This window comes from Ixodes scapularis, unplaced genomic scaffold (assembly GCF_016920785.2).
Source record: "Ixodes scapularis isolate PalLabHiFi unplaced genomic scaffold, ASM1692078v2 PGA_scaffold0__279_contigs__length_252992795, whole genome shotgun sequence".
In the NCBI taxonomy this organism is placed as follows: Eukaryota; Metazoa; Arthropoda; class Arachnida; order Ixodida; family Ixodidae; genus Ixodes; species Ixodes scapularis.
The window spans coordinates 135,676,830-135,695,660 of NW_024609835.1; the positions used below are offsets into that span (position 1 = coordinate 135,676,830).

Below are 18,831 nucleotides of genomic sequence, written 5' to 3' on the forward strand. Positions count from 1 at the left end.
AGGACATATTCGGCACTTTAACTAGCCGCAAAGAGAACGCGAAAAAGGAACTCGAGACTCGACGACAAGGAGAAGAGACGTAGACCTCCTACATTGAAGACGTCCTCGCGCTCTGCCGTCGCGTCAACTGCAAAATGCAAAAGAGTGAGCGCATACGTAACCTCCTGAAGGGGATTGCGGAGCCGGCCTTCAATGTTTTTCTGGTCCGGAAGCCCGAATCGATAGCTGACATCACATCTGTTCGCCAACACCTCGATGAAATGCGGACCATCAGAGTCTCTTGCCCCGCTCAGAACCTCGGAGAACCAAAACTGACAAATTCTGAACTCCGCACCCTCATTAGAGACATCGTTCGAGAAGAGCTCCTGCAGATGTTCAACGCAACACACCGCGGCGCTGAACCGGCAGCAAGTTCTCCCGAATTGCGGTCCCTTGTCCGAGACGAGTTAGTAGCTCTACCTCCTGCAACTCTTCCTCTCCCCAAACCCGCACCACCAACCTACGCCGAGATTGCCGCTAGGGCGCCTTCCCCTCAGATGGCTTCCCTACAACAACTCCAGACCCCACCTTCCTTGGCTGCATTTACTCCAGCCAACCTCACCCCGACGTACCAATCTTGGAGACCACCCAACCGCCCAGTATGTTATTACTGCGGCATTAGGGGTCGCATTGCCCGCTACTGCAGGAGACGCAGAGATGGCGACAGGTACGACAACTCTTATCAACCTCACTTTCGCCGAGATCAAGAGACCTGCAATGTAGGTCGAAACAACTCCGGCCGCCAAGGAAGAATTTCCCCTCACAAGTCGAGATTTGAAAACCAAATATATCCTAGGCATCGTTCCCCCTCCCCATTTCCACGCTCTGGGTCTCCGATGATTCCATCTACCCAAACCTACCCTAAATACACAGCGGAAAACTAAAAAACACAGTTCTTGGGGGGAGAACTGCGAACCAACGGAACCAGACAACTCCTCCAATCCCATCTAATTTGATTGACGTGTGTGTAGAAGGTTTAAATGTTCTTGCTCTAGTTAATACCGGCGCCGAAATTTCAGTTATAAGCGAAGATGTCTGCAAAACCTTAAGAAAAGTCCGAACTCCCTTTTACGGTACTTGTTTACGAGGAGCGGGAACCAATTTGATATATCCCTCCGCACTGTGCACGGCGAGGGTTGTAATACAAGATACCTGCCATCACATAGAGTTTGTTATTTTACCGAATTGTACAAACTCACTTATCCTTGGCTGGGACTTCCTCTCATTTAACTCGGCAGTAATTGACTGTAGTCATCCGGAATTATTTTTGACCACTCTTGACGTTTGTGTAGAAGGTTTAAATGTTCTTGCTCTAGTTGATACCGGCGCCGAAATTTCAGTTATAAGCGAAGATGTCTGCAAAACCTTAAGAAAAGTCCGAACTCCCTTTCACGGTACTTGTTTACGAGGAGCGGGAACCAATTTGATATATCCCTCCGCACTGTGCACGGCGAGGGTTGTAATACAAGATACCTGCCATCACATAGAGTTTGTTATTTTACCGAATTGTACAAACTCACTTATCCTTGGCTGGGACTTCCTCTCATTTAACTCGGCAGTAACTGACTGTAGTCATCCGGAATTATTTTTGACCACTCTTGACGTCTGCGATACAGCTACTGATTACAGCGCGAAGATATCAGTTGAAACCGACTCGGTTATTTCTCCATTCACAACACACGTATTACCACTCGTATCGACAACCGCTTACACGACTGATGTCGTCGTACAACCATCGAACACATTTCTCGCGAGAGGCATAGTTGTACCACACGCACTTATCCGTTTCATCGATGGAAAAGCTCTCATAGCTGTCTCTAATGTTAATACTGAGTCCGTTCTCATTCCACATGGTACAGTTGTCGTGACTGCGACACCACACTTACCCGCTTCTCTGGGTTCTATATCCGCCCCTCAAGCCAAATCTTCGCTTACCCAGAACTGTAAAACATTGTCCCTGCATACAACAATTAGCCAAGATCTTTACGAGTAAAAAAAAAACGTCGACTCCTATCTTTGCTAGAGCAGAACAGAAAAATATTCGACATCGTACCACCTGCCCTTGGTCAAACCCACCCGACAGAGCATCGCATCCACATTGAAGATTCTGCCATTGTTCATCGTCGTCCGTACAGGGTATCCCCATCAGAGCGTTCTATAATCGAGGACCATGTAACTGATATGCTACAAAAGGGCGTAATTCGTCCTTCACGCAGTTCATTCTCGTCACCGGTAGTCCTGGTCAAAAAGAAGGATGGAGGCATTCGTTTTTGTATCGATGACCGCCAACTTAACAAAATCACTCGTAAAGAACTTTACCCTATGCCACGAATTGACGACGCACTGGACTCCTTGAGGGAGCTGAATATTTTTCATCTCTTGATTTACGGTCCGGTTGTTGGCAGATCCAGGTTAATAAAGGGGACAAAGAAAATACTGCGTTCGTCACACCGGATGGCTTATATGAGTTCCATGTCAAGCCCTTCGGACTCCGCAACGCCCCAGCGAATTTCGAACGCATGATCGACAACATCCTTTGAGGCTTGAAGTGGAAAACATGCCTATGTTACTTAGACGACATTGTAATCTTTTCTTCCAACTTTGAGGAACACTTTGAACGGCTTTCCCAGGTCCTGTCCTGTTTGTCTGCCGCCAACCTCCAGCTTAATACTAAGAAATGTATGTTTGCGGCAAAAATAATAAGATCTTAGGGCATGTCATCAGCAAACACGGTATCAGACCTGACCCCGACAAAATAAAAGCTGTTTCAGACTTCCCTCGACCACAACGCCAAAAGGAATTGCCAAGCTTTCTAGGTCTGTCGTCGTACTTCCGTCGTTTTATTCGCGGCTTTGCAACCATTGCCTCTCCACTTAACAACCTTCTTAAGAACAATTCTACCTTTACCTGGTCTCCTGAGTGCGAATCTGCTTTCACATCCTTAAAAGCAGCCATCACTTCCAATCCTGTCCTTCGACACTTCAACAACGACTCCGCCACCGTTCTCCACACAGACCGTAGCGGCTACGGCCTTGGAGCAATTCTTCTAGAACCCGACGACTCTTGCGTAGAACACGTCACTGCTTATGCAAGTCGATCTTTGAGCAAGCTAGAGCAAAATTATACAACAGAAAAGGAATGTCTTGGGGTTGTTTGGGCGATCGCAAAGTTTCGTCCTTACTTAAACGGCCGTCATTTTTCAGTCGTCACCGATCATCATGCGCTCTGTTGGCTAGCCTCCCTCAAAATTCTTACAGGTCGTCTCGGACGCTGGGCGTTACGCCTGCAGGAATACGATTATACAATTGTTTATAAATCTGGCCGAAAACACCAAGATGCCGACGCCCTCTCACGATGCCCGCTACCTCAACCCTCCACAATAACGACTATACTAAACATTGAAACGAGTCCATCACCGATAGAACTATTTGATGGAATAGGGATCGCCACCCAACAACGCCAAGACCCCCAGCTACGTATTATCGTTGCCCAAATGGAAGGAACCTCACCTACCACAAACGCTCGCTCCCGACGCCAGATCTTGCACTATCAGCTTCAAAATGATATTTTGTACCGTCAAAACTAATCGCCTTACAGACATCGCTGGCTTCTGGTTATTCCCCGTACCTTACATGCCTTGATCCTTGAATCTCTGCACGACGATCCCACAGCCGGCCACTTAGGACTTTTCAAAACTTACTGTCATGTCAGAGAACGATATTTCTGGCCCGGGATGTACACAGCGGTGACAAAGTACGTATCTTCTTGTCTCGTATGCCAAAAACACAAGTGTCGCACATCTGCACCTCCCGGCCAATTACTGCCACCCCGCTGCTTTTCACAACCTTTCGAGATCCTAGGAATTAACTTGTTTGGACCACTACCACGGACAGTCAATGTCAAGCGATGGGTTGTAACCGCTGTCGACCACCTTACACGATACGCAGAAACAGCGGCTCTTCCAACTGGCTCCGCCACCGAGGTTGCTGATTTTTTCGTCCACCAGCTACTTCTCCGACATGGAGCACCCTGCGTGCTGCTCAGCGACAGAGACCGTACCTTCTTGTCACAGACAGTGCAAGAGGTCTTAGCTGCTTGTGCAGTCATCTACAAAACGACATCCGCTTACCACCCAGAGACCAACGAGCTCACTGAACGCTTTCATCGTACCCTAGCGCACATGATAGCAACGTACGTATCATCAGATCATACCAACTGGGATGCAATTTTACTATTCGTAACCTACGCATATAATACGGCCATTCAAAGTACAACTGGGTACTAGCCATTTGAGCTCGTCCACGCAAGACAAGCGACATCACTGCTCGACACAGTACTCGAGTACACTCCAACTGAGCCCCATACAACTCTCCTCGATGACCTCGTATCCCGTGCTGAAGACTCTCGTCAACTTGCGCGACTTCGCACTGTTCAACACCAACAGGAGCGAAAAACCCGACACGACTCCATCCACAAATACGTCGGCTTTCAACCTGGAGACCTTGTTCTCGTCTCGTTGCCAACACGCAAGCCCGGCCTCTCTGAAAAGTTACTGCCTCATTTCATCGGCCTCTACCACGTCATCGCTCAAACAACTCCTGTCAACTTTCTCGTGAAACCAGTACAAACACCCACCGATCGCCGCTACCGCGGCCGCGAACAGATTCACGTCTCCCGACTGAAACCTTTCACCCCCCGCTCAACGGCCCCCCTTCCTTCCCTCTGTGGCCAGGTGGCCACCTTTCCGCAACCGGGGGAAACCTGTGAGGGCGCTAATGCGTAGCACTACCCACGGACATCGTCGTCGTCACTTTTGACTGTCTGTGGCCCGATCGGCATCGGCAGCTGATTAGTGGCACCTTTTTTGAAACGTTCCATAGCTAACAGACTCTGATAAAAAACCATCATCTGACCGACCTGTCTCTGTCTCACAATATATATATCACGGATGGGCAGTATTTCAAATACAAGTATTTAAAATACGTATTTTAAATACTTTGTGTGTTTTGCATTTATATTTAATTACAAATTAGGTAATGTATTTGACGTGTGTATTTAAATACTAAAATGTGGGTATTTCAAATACAATTGTAATTAAATACAATTTTGTTGGCAAAAATACATCCCTCAAATTTGTTGTCACTGTCCAGAGCAGGAAGAAAACTACGTTCTGCACCGAATGCAGTATCTCTCAATCAAGCACAAGCGTTCAGTAACTTTGTGATTACGGTGGTAGTCCAAAGCAAAAATAGTGACGAAATCGACGTTCACAGACAGACTGCCTAAATAATTAAGTGCCTGTGACAACTTGTGATGCTTTACAGCTTGATTTCCATCCATATTTTTGCCGGGAGCATTCTAAATGAGCGGCTTGTCCAGATTTTCGTAACTGGTGCGAGTTGCAACAATAAAATATTCTCTAGCTAGTGCTGCGCGTCTTGGTTGTCTCGGTTCTTTGTTGGTCTATACCAAAATGTAATTGACAAAAAAAAAAACAGCTTGAAGCTCTGTACTTTTTTCACCTATTACTTCCAAGCTGATTACATTTTTGTGATTATATTTATATTACGTTACTAGAGCCTCGCACAATAACTCCCGAGTGTGCGATGCAAAATTAAAATGAGATACCCAGAAACCCGTTGCAGGTGCCCTCAAGTCGCTGACGCAGATTTTGAGGAATGTATTTGAAAAAGTATTTGGAGGAGACCAAATACATTTGGTTGTATTTGTATCTTGTATTTAAATGCTTTTTTGGAAATGTAATTAGATTTGTAATTAAATACATTTTTGACGAAGTATTTTGTATTTGTATTTCGATACATATTTGCATGTATTTTGCCCATCCCTGAGATATATATATATATATATAATGGCTGCAGCCTGTCCCTATGGGGAGGAGTGGTTCCGTAGATATCTTGGAAGACGGGCCCTTTCCGACATTTGCAAGCTGAGATGACGTGTCACGTCACTGCCGCAGGTTGGAAATAGCGCGAGCCCTAAATCAGCAACGGTTGTCATCTACTCAGTTAAGCGAATTCGAAACTAAACACTACACAGAGAGCTGGTCGGAAATTGAGTCCGCCGAAACCAGTGGCCGGGATGGTCTGATCGGTTAAGGCGTCGCGCCGGACAGGCGAAGGTTGCGGGTTCAATCCCCGCTCCTGGTCCAATATTTCGCCAGCTCTCTTTCCCTTTCCATTTCCCTAACTTTAATAAAATCAATTCAGTAATCACCTTCTCCCCTTTTCGTTCACTATATATATATGGGTGGTTTCATCTCAAATCGTGCAGGCAAAAAGGGTCGAATTTTTAATTTCAATGAAAAAAATATATGTTATGGCGCCGTTTCTAAAACCGCAGTCGACACAAATCGCGAGTTCGTCGGATTTTTTGTTCTCGACTTATGAATTTTTAAAGAGGCCGCGACGAAAAGCAGTGTTTTTCACACCCGTCGTGGGTCGGATGTTTCGCTTGATCTACCGCCATGGATTTTCAGTCCACATTATATTATCTTTTCTGAAGCACTCTGTGGACATATTTAAAAGGCTTCAATACCATGAAATAATTTTAGGCCTTTTGCTTTTTTTCTGTAAAAATGTCAAAAACGCCTCCTCGGTCAATTGTTGACAAACTTTGACAATTAATTACTGGCGATCCACTTGGGTTACACCGATATTTTTTATGTCCACGGAGAGCCCAAAACACGCTCTTTATATTTATTATAAAATGCCTTGGCTGTATAGAATATCCTTTGCGGTACGTTTACGTTAATATTATGCAAAAACCAAAAAGTACCATTTTTGAAATTGATTTTCTCAAAAAACCCATTTTTTATTTTTTTTATTTTTTGTTCAAATGTAGATATGATAGTTGTCTACACGAAAATCAAGCCTAGAAAGTGTATATTTTGTTTGCATGTTTTATATTTAGGCCTCAATATCGGAAAAAGACGTCTTTGTTTTGCAAGACCTAAGTCAGACATAGCGACCCATGCGTCTCTATGAATTGTGAAAAAGTTTTCTTGAATTTTCTTCTGCATTTTGTAATCAATTATAAACGGATTTTGTGGTATTGAATATTTATATATGTTTGGATAAGAGCGGGAACCATGAGAAAGATATCTAACCAAATCAGCAGGCCTAGGAGACTTTCAATAACCAAAAGGCACAGACGTTGTATTGTTTCGATTTATAAATCTTTTAAAGTAAACTAGCCCGACTAGCTATTAGCTGTCATATTACTAATAAAAAGAAAGTCACCACATCGTCGATATATTATATACAATTCTTTACGAAACCAAACACTGGGGCTTGTTCACCGCACATCGCAGAGGTCACCAGGGAATGTCCTTTCACTTCCGTAATACACAAAAGTGGTGACACAGAAACGGTCCGAAACACACAGAGAGTGTGTCATGGAGAGGGGTAGGAAATAAAAATAAATAAATAGGAATTAAATTGCCCAGCTCCTATCTTAACGAAAATTGCGTTAAAAAAAAAAAGTATTTAGGTTCCAGCGGTGGCAAGGCGATAGGTCCACGCCTGGTGGAGAGTCAGACAAAGAAGTCGACGGCACGTAAGGGTAAAACAAAACAAAAAAAAATCAATAATTTAATAAACACGGGAAAACTCAGCCGCACATGGCAAGAACAAAAACCAACTCCCCCGGGCGTTTCCTAAACGGGACGCAACCAAATGCGTCCGAACACGCTCTCTACATCACCGCCAGGCCGCTACGCCATGACGAAATAAACCCAAAAACTGAACAGTGCTAACAAACAGTTAGTAAGAAATCATTGAAAAACAAAAAAAAAAAACGTTCACAAAAAACCGCACCCGAGAAACAAAGTTCAGCGGGGCGAAGAAACACACACGAGTCGGTCCCACGACATTGAAGTCTGGCATGATGACGGCGTCCAGATGATGCTCGAATCTGTTCCTCCCTCTATTACGCACGTTTACGACGGCTGTGCGGAACAGTGGCTGTACGAAAGAAAGTAAAAAATAGATTCGAGCAGGCGATGCGCGAGAAGGTAACCGAGACTATGCTTCAAGCTTCATATCGGGAGAGGAGCTTTCGAGGTAGTTTCTGCAGTTACTCAAACTTTCTCTTTCCCCTTCCCTTTTTCAAAAGAACATGTCAGCCGGCGCTAACGTTTAATCTCGGGAGAAGCCCACTCTTCACAAACGGTTATAGTTCACAAGGAGGCTGACTTCGACCCAACTAGTCTCCGGGCAGAATACAAACACAAGTATATTTACCAACACGCTCGTTTTAATGTCAGTCTCCGGGCTTTGCTCTTTCCAAAAGAGATAACCCTTTATAAGGACAGAACGAGCGGGTTGGTGGGGATAATTAAACATAAACACTCCCTTCTCGTTTTCTTCCTCAAGTTTAATAGATAACCCTTCGGTGATATCGGATCTCCCCGGAGAGAGAGAGAGAGCACGGCCGTTTCAAGGTAAGGATAGGGCGCTCGAAGCTAGGGCAAACATGCGGTATCGTTTCACGCATGCACGGATGCCTGGTTTCAAATTTCCCCACATCCCTAGCAAAACCGGCCCATCTTCGTGTGTGCGTCTGCGCGATTTCTGTCCCGTGCCGCCAGTTTTAGCGCGCACGCGGCGTTGTTTTGGCTGGCAGAACAGCTGTTGACCGTCGACATTGCAAGGCCGTGGTGTCCTCATTCTTTCAGGCAACGATTCCTTTGCTTTCCCTTGTGCAATACTCTGACAGACTCCTCCTGGGTGGCTGTCACTGTTCGCCGCGTCAACGACACAATCGTACCATTTCACTTTTGGTGACACAGGGTGCGCTGCTCGCTTTACTGTCACGGGCCGTCCCATCTAGCACAACGAGCGCGAAAGGTCGTGGTCATCTGCTGGCTCCGAAAGGGCGGGACGTTCATGCAGGCCAATGAGGGCCCCGAATCAATAAGACGTCTGCCGACTCCTACACGTTAAACATTTACGACACCTGCTGGTGTGTTAAGAAGTGTTGCTTTATCTTTTTGGAACTCCTCCGATGTAGCTTGCCGCCTACAATAAAATTTAAATAATCAATAAATATATCAGGGTGGAAATACTGTATTTCATTTTTATGTGGGAACGTTGAAAAAAAGAAAAAAACTATTTCCAAGCTTGTGAAGACGCGCAATTCGCAAGTCCACTTCGAGCCGTAAAAACGCGTTTTTTTACGATATTGATGTTTAAATGTAGAACATACAAACAAAATATACACTTTCTAGGCTTGATTTTTGTGTAGACAACTATCATATCTACATTTAAACAAAAAATAAAAAAAAATAAAAAATGGGTTTTTTGAGAAAATCAATTTCAAAAATGGTACTTTTTGGTTTTTGCATAATATTAACGTAAACGTACCGCAAAGGATATTTTATACAGCCAAGGCATTTTATAATAAATATAAATAGCGTGTTTTGGGCTCTCCGTGGACATAAAAAATATCGGTGTAACCCAAGTAGATCGCCAGTAATTAATTGTCAAAGTTCGTCAACAATTGACCGAGGAGGCGTTTTTGACATTTTTACAGAAAAAAAGCAAAAAGCCTAAAATTATTTCATGGTATTGGAGCCTTTTAAATGTGTCCACAGAGTGCTTCAAAAAAGATAATATAATGTGGACTGAAAATCCATGGCGGTAGATCAAGCGAAACATCCGACCCACGACGGGTGTGAAAAACACTGCTTTTCGCCGCGGCCTCTTTAAAAATTCATAAGTCGAGAACAAAAAATCCGACGAACTTGCGGTTTGTGTCGACTGCGGTTTTAGAAATGGCGCCATAACATATATTTTTTTCGTCGAAATTAAAAATTCGACCCTTTTTGCCTGCACGATTTGAGATGAAACCACCCATATATATATATATATATATATATATACATATCCGTTTATGTTCCTTTAAAAGTAAACAACTCTTATATATATATATATATATACTAGAGCTTTTTACTTTTAAAGGAACATAGACTGATTTAGAAATTGGTCTGACTGTCACAGGAGGATAGTGCTGACTTAACTGAGTAGATGACAACCGTTGCTGATTTAGGGCTCGCGCTATTTCCAACCTGCGGCAGTGACGTGACACGTCATCTCAGCTTGCAAATGTCGGAAAGGGCCCGTCTTCCAAGATATCAACGGAACCACTCCTCCCCATAGGGACAGGCTGCAGCCATTATATATATATATATATATATATATATATATATATATATATATATATATATATATATATATATATATAACACTTTTATAGAGTTATTTCTTGGACTGTATAACACATATTTTCCTTTCACTTCTATTAAAACAAACAAGCGCATAAAGAAGCCTTGGATAACGAGAGATTTACTCTAAAATTAAGATAAAAAACGCTTTATATGGTAAATTCATAAAATCCAAGGCCCAGAAGGACCTTAAAGTATTTAAAAACTATCGCAACAACCTGACAAAAGAACTAAAGCGCGCCAGAACGCGTTATCATTTTGATTTGTTCAAGGCCACACAAGGACGCACTGACATCATGTGGAAGCAACTAAATTATCTTCTTTATCGTAATCGCCCCTTCAGTTCAATTGAAAAAATTCTGTGCAATGGTACTGAACTTACTGGATGTTCACTGGCAAATGCTTTTAACGAACATTTCGTATATATTCAAAGTACTACTGAAACCGAAACTCCTTTGGTTTTAAATGATAAACGAAACAGTGATTCGATATTTTTAGATCCCGTCGTCGAACCAGAAATTATAAGCGTGTTTCTTCAGCTTAAAAATAGTTCTAGTTGTGACGTCGATGGCATCCAGATAAGACCGGTAAAATATGTTATTCATCTGTTAGCACCTGTAATAACTCATATATTTAATATCTCTTTATCTACTGGAATTTTTCCTAAGCGAATGCAGATTGCCAAAGTTTCAGTATTGCATAAAAAAGGAAATGTAAATGAAATGGGAAACTACAGGCCAATTTCAATATTACCAGTGTTTTCCAAGGCGCTCGAAAAGGTTATTAATACATGTTTCACTAAATTTTCAAATAAGTATAACTTGATAACTCCATCACAGTATGGATTTATAAAACACAAGTCGACAGAATCTGCCTTACTTCTTTTAAAAGAATTTATTTTACAAAGCTTTGAAAACAAAAATATGGTTCTTGGAGTCTTTATACACCAACTCATGTTTACAAACAACCCGGCGCGCCCTCTCCCTCTTTTTTTCCCTTTCTCTCTTTCTCTGGCGCATGCGCGGTGGCCAGTGGGCAAAAAGCTCGGCGTCCCTGTGTAAACAAGCCCTTGGTATACGCTGTTGTTTTTCACATTGTGCCGTGTATTTCGCTTGGTATTGCTTTTCCTACGTGCCGATTGCAATGTCGGACTACTGCAGCGGCCTCAGCGAAGTGGACAGAGCCCGTTATGACGCGAAGCTGCGTGTAAACGGTGTGGACTACGGCGATCCGTACCGCGTGGACGCCTCGGAATGGACGTTGACGGGTCGGCGGTGGCCCCCCGTTACTATGATAAACATAACAGTGTATCTGCTTTTCACGCCCAGCCGATTTACGCCGGACACATTGCAGGCGTACAAGTCCCTGGAGGCGTACAACTACTTCGAGTCAGGTAAGCAGGGCTGCATTCCATCGCCTTCCGAAGCCAGCTGTTTTAGGCCTGAGTTGAGACGATGTTTCAAGCGTAGTACGGACTGAATTTGAATGATTTGCGCCACAGAGCAAATAATGCAAGGTGTTGAGGATTCATGTAGGTCATTCCGAGATCCGTAACGCCGCAACCACGTTTCGTTGGTGCTGTACATACTCACTCTAAGATAGCTAGCTTTTTCCCGTGTCGGTTGTTGACTTCGTCGTTCATATGTCTGTGGTTAAAAACCGCGTTTGTAACACAGCTTCGAGTTTTACGTGCTAATGCTTACCCTGCGTTCATGTTCATTCCATGTGCGTGTATCACGCCCACGCGTACATGGAACAATCGTCATTCAGAAGTGGCGTACAGTAAAAACTCCAGTCGGCAAAGACGCCTAGTCGTTACAAAACACGTCTAACTGCTCGTGCAGAATGTCTCGTTCTCAGGAATATAGCCTTCACTGCGTATTGCAGAGCTGTGCTGTGTACTGCCTAGTGACTAGCAGAACATGCGATCGCCGGTGTCTCCCGTTTTCTGCCAACAACTGATAGGCTGTCATAGAAGCCACTAGTGGCCGCGGTGTGCTCGTGTGAGGCATCTACCATATTAGAAATTGTTGTTGAACACCAACATGAACAAGTAGTAAACAACATTATTTTCATGTCACATATTTCTTGTGTTGTGCCACATGCATGCACATCTAAATTCAGATGTCACATTCCTTCCACCCACTTGCAATTCTGAGGCTGCTGTTTTGATATTCTTCTCAAACATAGGATGTCGTGGACAGGATGATCATTGTAAAACCACCGCCATGGTGTCAAAATTAAGAGGGTATTTGGTTGAGAGTGGTCACCGTTTCACAAACTATAAACTGGTGTATTGGTTTTGTATTCTTGCCCAGGCCATGTACGTGACGTCCGGCTGTGGCAGCCTGACAGGTACGAGTTGTGTTTTGTGCGGGCGAATGTCAAGCCATCGCAGAGGGCAACTGGCCCACCCCGTGACGCACGGGTATGCCTGGACCATAAGACAGGTCAAGTTTACTGTGGCCACTGCACATGTAAAGCGGGGTAAGTTCGTTCACAGCTGCAACGGCAACACAGCATTTTCCAGAAGCATTATTTGCTCGTTTAGATGAAAGCTGATTAACTATTGACCTCTTTCCTTGCAGTCTGGGTGAGGTCTGCAGTCATGTAGCTGCACTTTTGTTCTGTGTGGAATACACGGCCAGAGTGTCCCAGGAAGACTCGTGTACCTCTCAGCCGTGTGCATGGACCAGGACGGTCGCAAGAAAGGTCTGTTACAGTACTCGTGCATATTGTAGATATGAGCTCTTGTCAAATATTTTTAACTATTCTAGATCCTGGTGTCTGGAACCCTATGTGACAGATTGTGTAACTAAATTACAGCTGTCTTTCGTTTCTTTTGGCTACCTGCATAAGTAAAGCCGTGCACGAAAAGGGAGTTTCGTATCCGCATTCAACCTGCATTCATGAATCCTGCATTCGCAAACTCTTAAAATGTGTGCTCAGTGACGCTAAAGTTAAAGGCATTTTGCTATGAGAATTATCATGTAGGCCAACCCAACAAAATGTCAGGATTGTAATTTTTGTCCTTGGATAATAATCCCAATGCTTAATCCTTTGCCCAGAACAAGCAGTCTTCAGTGTCCGAGGGCATAATTCGGGGAGCTTTTCAGGATTGTGACAAAAATTATGCTTGTGCTTTTTGGTGACAGCACTGGCTGCCTCGCAGTCAAAGGTATCAGTGCAGCGAACAAGCTGTGGAGATCACATTATAGCATGTCCATGTTCAATCTGTTATCTACATATTGCAATGAATCTTTAACTCCATTGCTCAGCTTCATTGTACCTACCATAGTTGCAGGTTTAGATGGCCACTGTAGTTTTCTCTGCTGTTGTAGTGCCATTGAACCCTTGATCATCAGTGCATATCCATGCATAAATGGTAAATATGAAGGGCTATATTTAATAATTATGACACTAGTTTATTCCTTTTGATTCATGTGCTACGATCAAAAGTTTCTAGATGGAACAAAAGTTCAGTAGCAGCGAGGTGTGTAAAATCAATGTGCATTCATACAATCTTTTGCCACGCTTTGACAACTTGAGATGCAGGCCTTTAAAAAAAAAAGGGCGACGTAAATGTGGATGTCTACACCACAGGAGGACATGGTCCCTGTCCACCAGCTGGACCTCAGCAAGCCCGGAATGCCGAGCCGAACGCTTCCCGAAGAACCAAACCATGTGTCCGGGGATTTCCAGCTCGCCGACAAAGCCCTCTTCGAAGAGATTCACCGACTGAACCCTCAAGCAGTCGTCCTGAGGTCCATCCCAAAGATGGACGACGAGGACACCGACTCCGCCTCAGAGGACGAACAGTCCTACACATTTTTGAGGCAAGCTAATGCTCATTCCTGTTACTAAATTTGGCACATTTATACTTTAACCTGTGGGTTTCTACTTTACCTGCTGGACACTGCTAGGTAAATCCCACTCCGTAGCTCGCTATTTAAAACTGCTACGGTCCAGTTCATCCGAAGACTGCCGTAAGGCTCCTATGGAGAGGAGACAGCAGCAACACACTGAATTCGTAAACGATGTGTTTATTGGCACTCGAAAACGACAACACGCTTTGCCCTGTCAGCCAAAAAAAATAAAGGGTTGGTATTGCCTTATTTGACGGAACTGCCTGTGAGGCCCATGCTGCCGTATGAGGCAGATTCGTGGGAGGGGAGATGCTGCAAAAAGAAAGTAAAGTCCCTGCTTAGCCAGAGCCTCCCCCTATGGGAGCTCCCATTCATTGGTCTGAACCGGCTTAAGTAGCCTGCGAGAAATGAATGTGCTTGGGGCGTCTGGTTGTAGGTTAGCCTGGACCTGGGCAGCTCCATAATCATTCCGAAGGGCGCACTGGCGGCATGGTCATCGAGTGGGCGAGACCACCCACTTGTTGTTGGCGGAACATGATCAAAAGAGGTCAAAATAAGGACTTAAAGACGAGGGCTGGTTTTCTTCAGCACCTAATCGTGTGACGTGCCTTACACAAAATGCAGGTTTTTTTGGTGCTTTGGCAGCAAGTTTCTTTAATTCATAACATGGGGCTAAGCAATCAATCAGCCCCGAATTTTTAAAACAAATCAAGGTTATAGCAATGTGTTGTGAGGCAAGAGACTACCAGATTACCAGTGAAGCGCAGTTGTGCTTTCACCAGAAATCTCTTGTCGGAAGTGGGCACATATGACTGCGGGTGCTGTACACCTCGTTACTTCGATGGGCTTCTCTTCAATCTTTCTATGAGTAGTAAAAGTCAGTGCGCTATCTCCTTTACTGTCGTGCATCCCCTGGGAAGAACATGTCCAGAACATTTAAGTTGCACGAGCCTTGTTCATTGACGCAGGAATGCTCATTGCTTCTGCAGAAATGCTAGGGGTAGAAACAAAATTGTGAATGTATCGTCTCAAGAATGTGACAAACGTCGCCCAGAGCCGTGTATGGGGAGACTTTGGCCAGTCTATGATCTTGCTGCTGGACGCCCCCCTTCCGAGTGAGCCAATCAGCCCGCGGCGCTGAGCGAGGGGCGTGAGCACATGTGCGTGAACTCTCAGCTGCTCCCAGCTGAGCGGGGAGGGCTGCCATTTTCACTCATTCGTCCGGCAAAATGCATGGGATTGACATCCAAATTTCGCTTCTTCCCTTTTATTTGGCAGGCTATGGCAAAAAAATATTGTTATTTCTCGGTGGCTTAAGAAGCTAACGAATTAAGTTTCTTTGCATTTGAACGCAAACTTTGCTTCCGGCGAAAAAAAGTGAAAGTCGTTTACCACTCCCTGTAACGCCGAATTGGAGCGCAGCTCTTGAGGAGGAGGAGGGGAGGGTACTGAGGGCCACGTGTTCTCGGGGGGGGGGAGAGGTCACGTGACCCCCCCCCCCCCCCCCCCCCGAGGGCACGTGTCGTGGTTCAGGTCAACCGTCTGAGTGAGATAGGAGAGTGCACGGTCGGACGGTATAAATCAATTTATATAACACAGCGACATACGTAAATAGAAAAGATGCCTAATGCCTAAGTATTTACACATGTACAGTTAGAAATGTCTTGAACTCTCACGTCCCCGTTCAGGTTGATGACCTCCCGCGTTGGGGTCACCAGTGTCTGTTGAAACTTGATGATGGGTTCTCGCCGGAGCCAGTTGCTTTTACCAGGGGTCGCTGCCGAGGTAATTCCGGGCTCTGTTGGAGGTGGCCCAGGTTTTTCTCCGAGAAATTTCCCGCCTGGGTATCAGGGTTCGTCGCCTTGATAGTTTGGACCTCTGTAGAGGGCTGCGGGTCCGAGTTTGGGTGGAGCCGGCCTGCGTCTGCGGTTCACGGCCGAGGACTGCAGCTTTCTCAGGTCACCGTCGAATTCATCTGCCTCTGCGGTTCGCGGCCGAGGTAGGCAGCGTTCTCGGGGCACCGTCGAATCTGTCCCTCTGCTCGAGCCCCACTCTCTCGAGCTTCTCCTTTTTTCTTTTTTTTTTCTTCACTTTCCACCGCCTAGCCTGGCACCTCTTCTTTCCTCTTCTTCTTTTTTCCACCGCGTAACGTGACAGCACGTGACCTTGGTGGGGTCACGTGGGGGCAAACACGTGCCCCCTCAGAGGTCACGTGACCTCGGGAGGGGGTCACGACCTCGGGGTGTCACGTGACTCCCCAGGTCACGTGACCCCCCGGGTCACGTGACCAAAATTTTTCCGCTAGATTTAGCGGGGAAAGTTTTTGCGCTAGATTTAGCGGGGAAAATTTTTCCGCTAGATTTAGCGGGGAAATTTTTTCCGCTAGATTTAGCGGGGAAATTTTTTCCGCTAGATTTAGCGGGAAAATTTTTCCGCTAGATTTAGCGGGGAAATTTTCCGCTAGATTTAGCGGGGAAAATTTTCCGCTAGATTTAGCGGGGAAATTATTTCCGCTAGATTTAGCGGGGAAAGTTTTCCGCTAGATTTGGCGGGGAAATTTTTTCCGCTAGATTTGACGGGGAAATTTTTCCGCTAGATTTAGCGGGGAAATTTTTTCCGCTAGATTTAGCGGGGAAATTTTTTCCACTAGATTTAGCGGGGAAATTTTTCCGCTAGATTTAGCGGGGAAAGTTTTTCCGCTAGATTTAGCGGGGAAATGTTTTCCGCTAGATTTAGCGGGGAAATTTTTTCCGCTAGATTTAGCGGGGAAATTTTTTCCGCTAGATTCAGCGGGGAAATTTTCCGCTAGATTTAGCGGGGAAATTTTCCGCTAGATTTAGCGGGGAAATTTACCCATAATGCACCGCGCAGTTACGCCGACGGCGACGCCAACGGCGACGGCGACGGCGACGCCGCTCAAGCCGGAAACGGGCGCCTAAGAGCTGCGCTCTAAAAGAAATAAGCCCGTAGCAGACAACGCGTAACCTCAACAGGGCTCGGCGCCCACTGCATTGCGTCAAAATGGCGGTCGTCTCCTCTTTGCTCCCTTCTTTCTCTCTTGTCTTTCTGCACCCTCCTCCCTTCCCTTCACTTTTCTCCTCTCCGGCGCCTTCGTTGCCACACCCACTGGCCTAACTCTCCCAATATACGGCTCTGACGTCGCCTATCTTCATAGTGTTCTAATTTTTGTAAATATTTCATTTTTAAGGAAAGTCAGGAGAACAAGATCAACAAGGATGTCGCTCCCACAAGACATGTTTGTTCCCATGAGAGAAATTGAGAGGATAGAAAAGAGCACGAGACGGCAGGCGACAAGACTTATGTGGCGGGAGGTTCGCTACGGCAGAATAACTGCTTCCATCATCAACAAGGTTTGTGAACTAATGACATTCGCTCAATTTTCGTAAGTGCCAGCATGCCAAGCATGTGCCCTTTACAGGTGTGCACAATGCGAGACACTGCATCCCCAAAGGCCATCCTCGACCTCGTTCTACTAAGAACCCCGCCACTGACCACCGAGGCCATCCGCTGGGGTGTCGAGAAGGAGCCCGAAGCCAAGGAGACATATCAGAAGTTCATGGAGACTTGCCACAGCGACTTCAGGCTTTGCAGTGTTGGGTTCGTGATCGATAAGAAGGTTGTACCTGCTGCCATTATTCTTCTCTTCGTGTTTGAGTGTGCAAGGACAGACAAAGCTTGCACAACTTTCTTAATTTATATCTTAATCAGCGGGTGCCAATAACTGAAGCACTCTTCCCTTGTTCCATTTCACAGCCTCACAAGGAGTTCTAACTGTTGTATATTAAGGCTCGTTCACACACTTGTAACCGAGAACGACCGAGAGACACAGCCGGTTTTTAAGCCTCTTGCGACGTCTTAGGACCAGCTCTGCAGCAGCACATGCAATCCCAAGACGTCGCAAGAGGCTTAAAAACCGGTCTAGTCTCTCTTCGTCCTACTCGGTTACAAGTGCATGACTGAGCCTTGAAGGGGCGTCCACACCGGAATTGAAAAACATGCACGACTCCCGACTTTTGTTGTGACATAAACCGCATCGCAGGAAAGAGAGACAAAAGCCTGGGCTCACCCTCTTTCAATTGGTTTGGGAGAGGGCTCTCTCAAACCAGTCCTTTGCTCATTGCAGTTGCTTAGAACCAAACTGATTAAATGCAAAACTTTCCATGTTTTGGTCTTCTGAAAGGAATAGTGTGCTTAGATGGGCCAGTTAATACATTGCAAAGGGTATAAAGCGCCGTAGAAACATGGACCGAGACGCGAAGAAAACGGCATGGGGCGCACTGTCAACTGAAGTTTATTCGAAAAAGTACACGCTATTACTCCCAACAGGAATGCACAGTCATCAATCAATCCCTGCGCAGCTCACGTTTTAAGTACTCCTACTCATCCATAGATGGGGCCAAAGACTGTTCCCTGACGCACTTGTTTCCCCTAGCCCTAATCTCAAAAGCCTTGTGTAGTTTGTGTGACACCTTGTTTTTGTATTTTGCCAAAATCTTTGTGCTTTTGAATGATGGGGCGCAAGGGCATCTGCTGCAATGAACAGCGAGATGCCGTGATGCTTTCGTCCTCGTGGAAGCTGCGTGTTCGCGAGCTTGATCATTAACACACATATTTGCACTACATAGCTTAACCCACACGTCATCGGGATCTTATACACGCTGC

At 45.4% G+C, this 18,831-nt stretch overlaps 1 protein-coding gene across 1 annotated transcript; it reads left to right on the forward strand.

The window, feature by feature from the left end:
• Positions 1-12,724: 12,724 nt before the first annotated feature.
• Positions 12,725-17,890, forward strand: LOC115317478. The gene is made up of 5 exons (XM_040207831.1): positions 12,725-12,769; positions 12,871-12,994; positions 13,886-14,118; positions 17,357-17,519; positions 17,588-17,890. Exons 3-5 carry the CDS (start codon positions 13,892-13,894, stop codon positions 17,888-17,890), a joined length of 693 nt encoding a protein of 230 aa, XP_040063765.1. The 5' UTR covers positions 12,725-12,769; positions 12,871-12,994; positions 13,886-13,891.
• Positions 17,891-18,831: the final 941 nt, after the last annotated feature.

What these genes read in the sequence shown, in the direction of transcription:
- LOC115317478 (XM_040207831.1), top strand. Translation starts at nt 13,892, where the DNA reads ATGGTCCCTGTCCACCAGCTGGACCTCAGCAAGCCCGGAATGCCGAGC. An exon ending in CAGTCCTACACATTTTTGAG is followed by an intron (nt 14,119 to 17,356) that starts GCAAGCTAATGC and finishes TTCATTTTTAAG; the next exon opens with GAAAGTCAGGAGAACAAGAT. An exon ending in CTGCTTCCATCATCAACAAG is followed by an intron (nt 17,520 to 17,587) that starts GTTTGTGAACTA and finishes TGCCCTTTACAG; the next exon opens with GTGTGCACAATGCGAGACAC.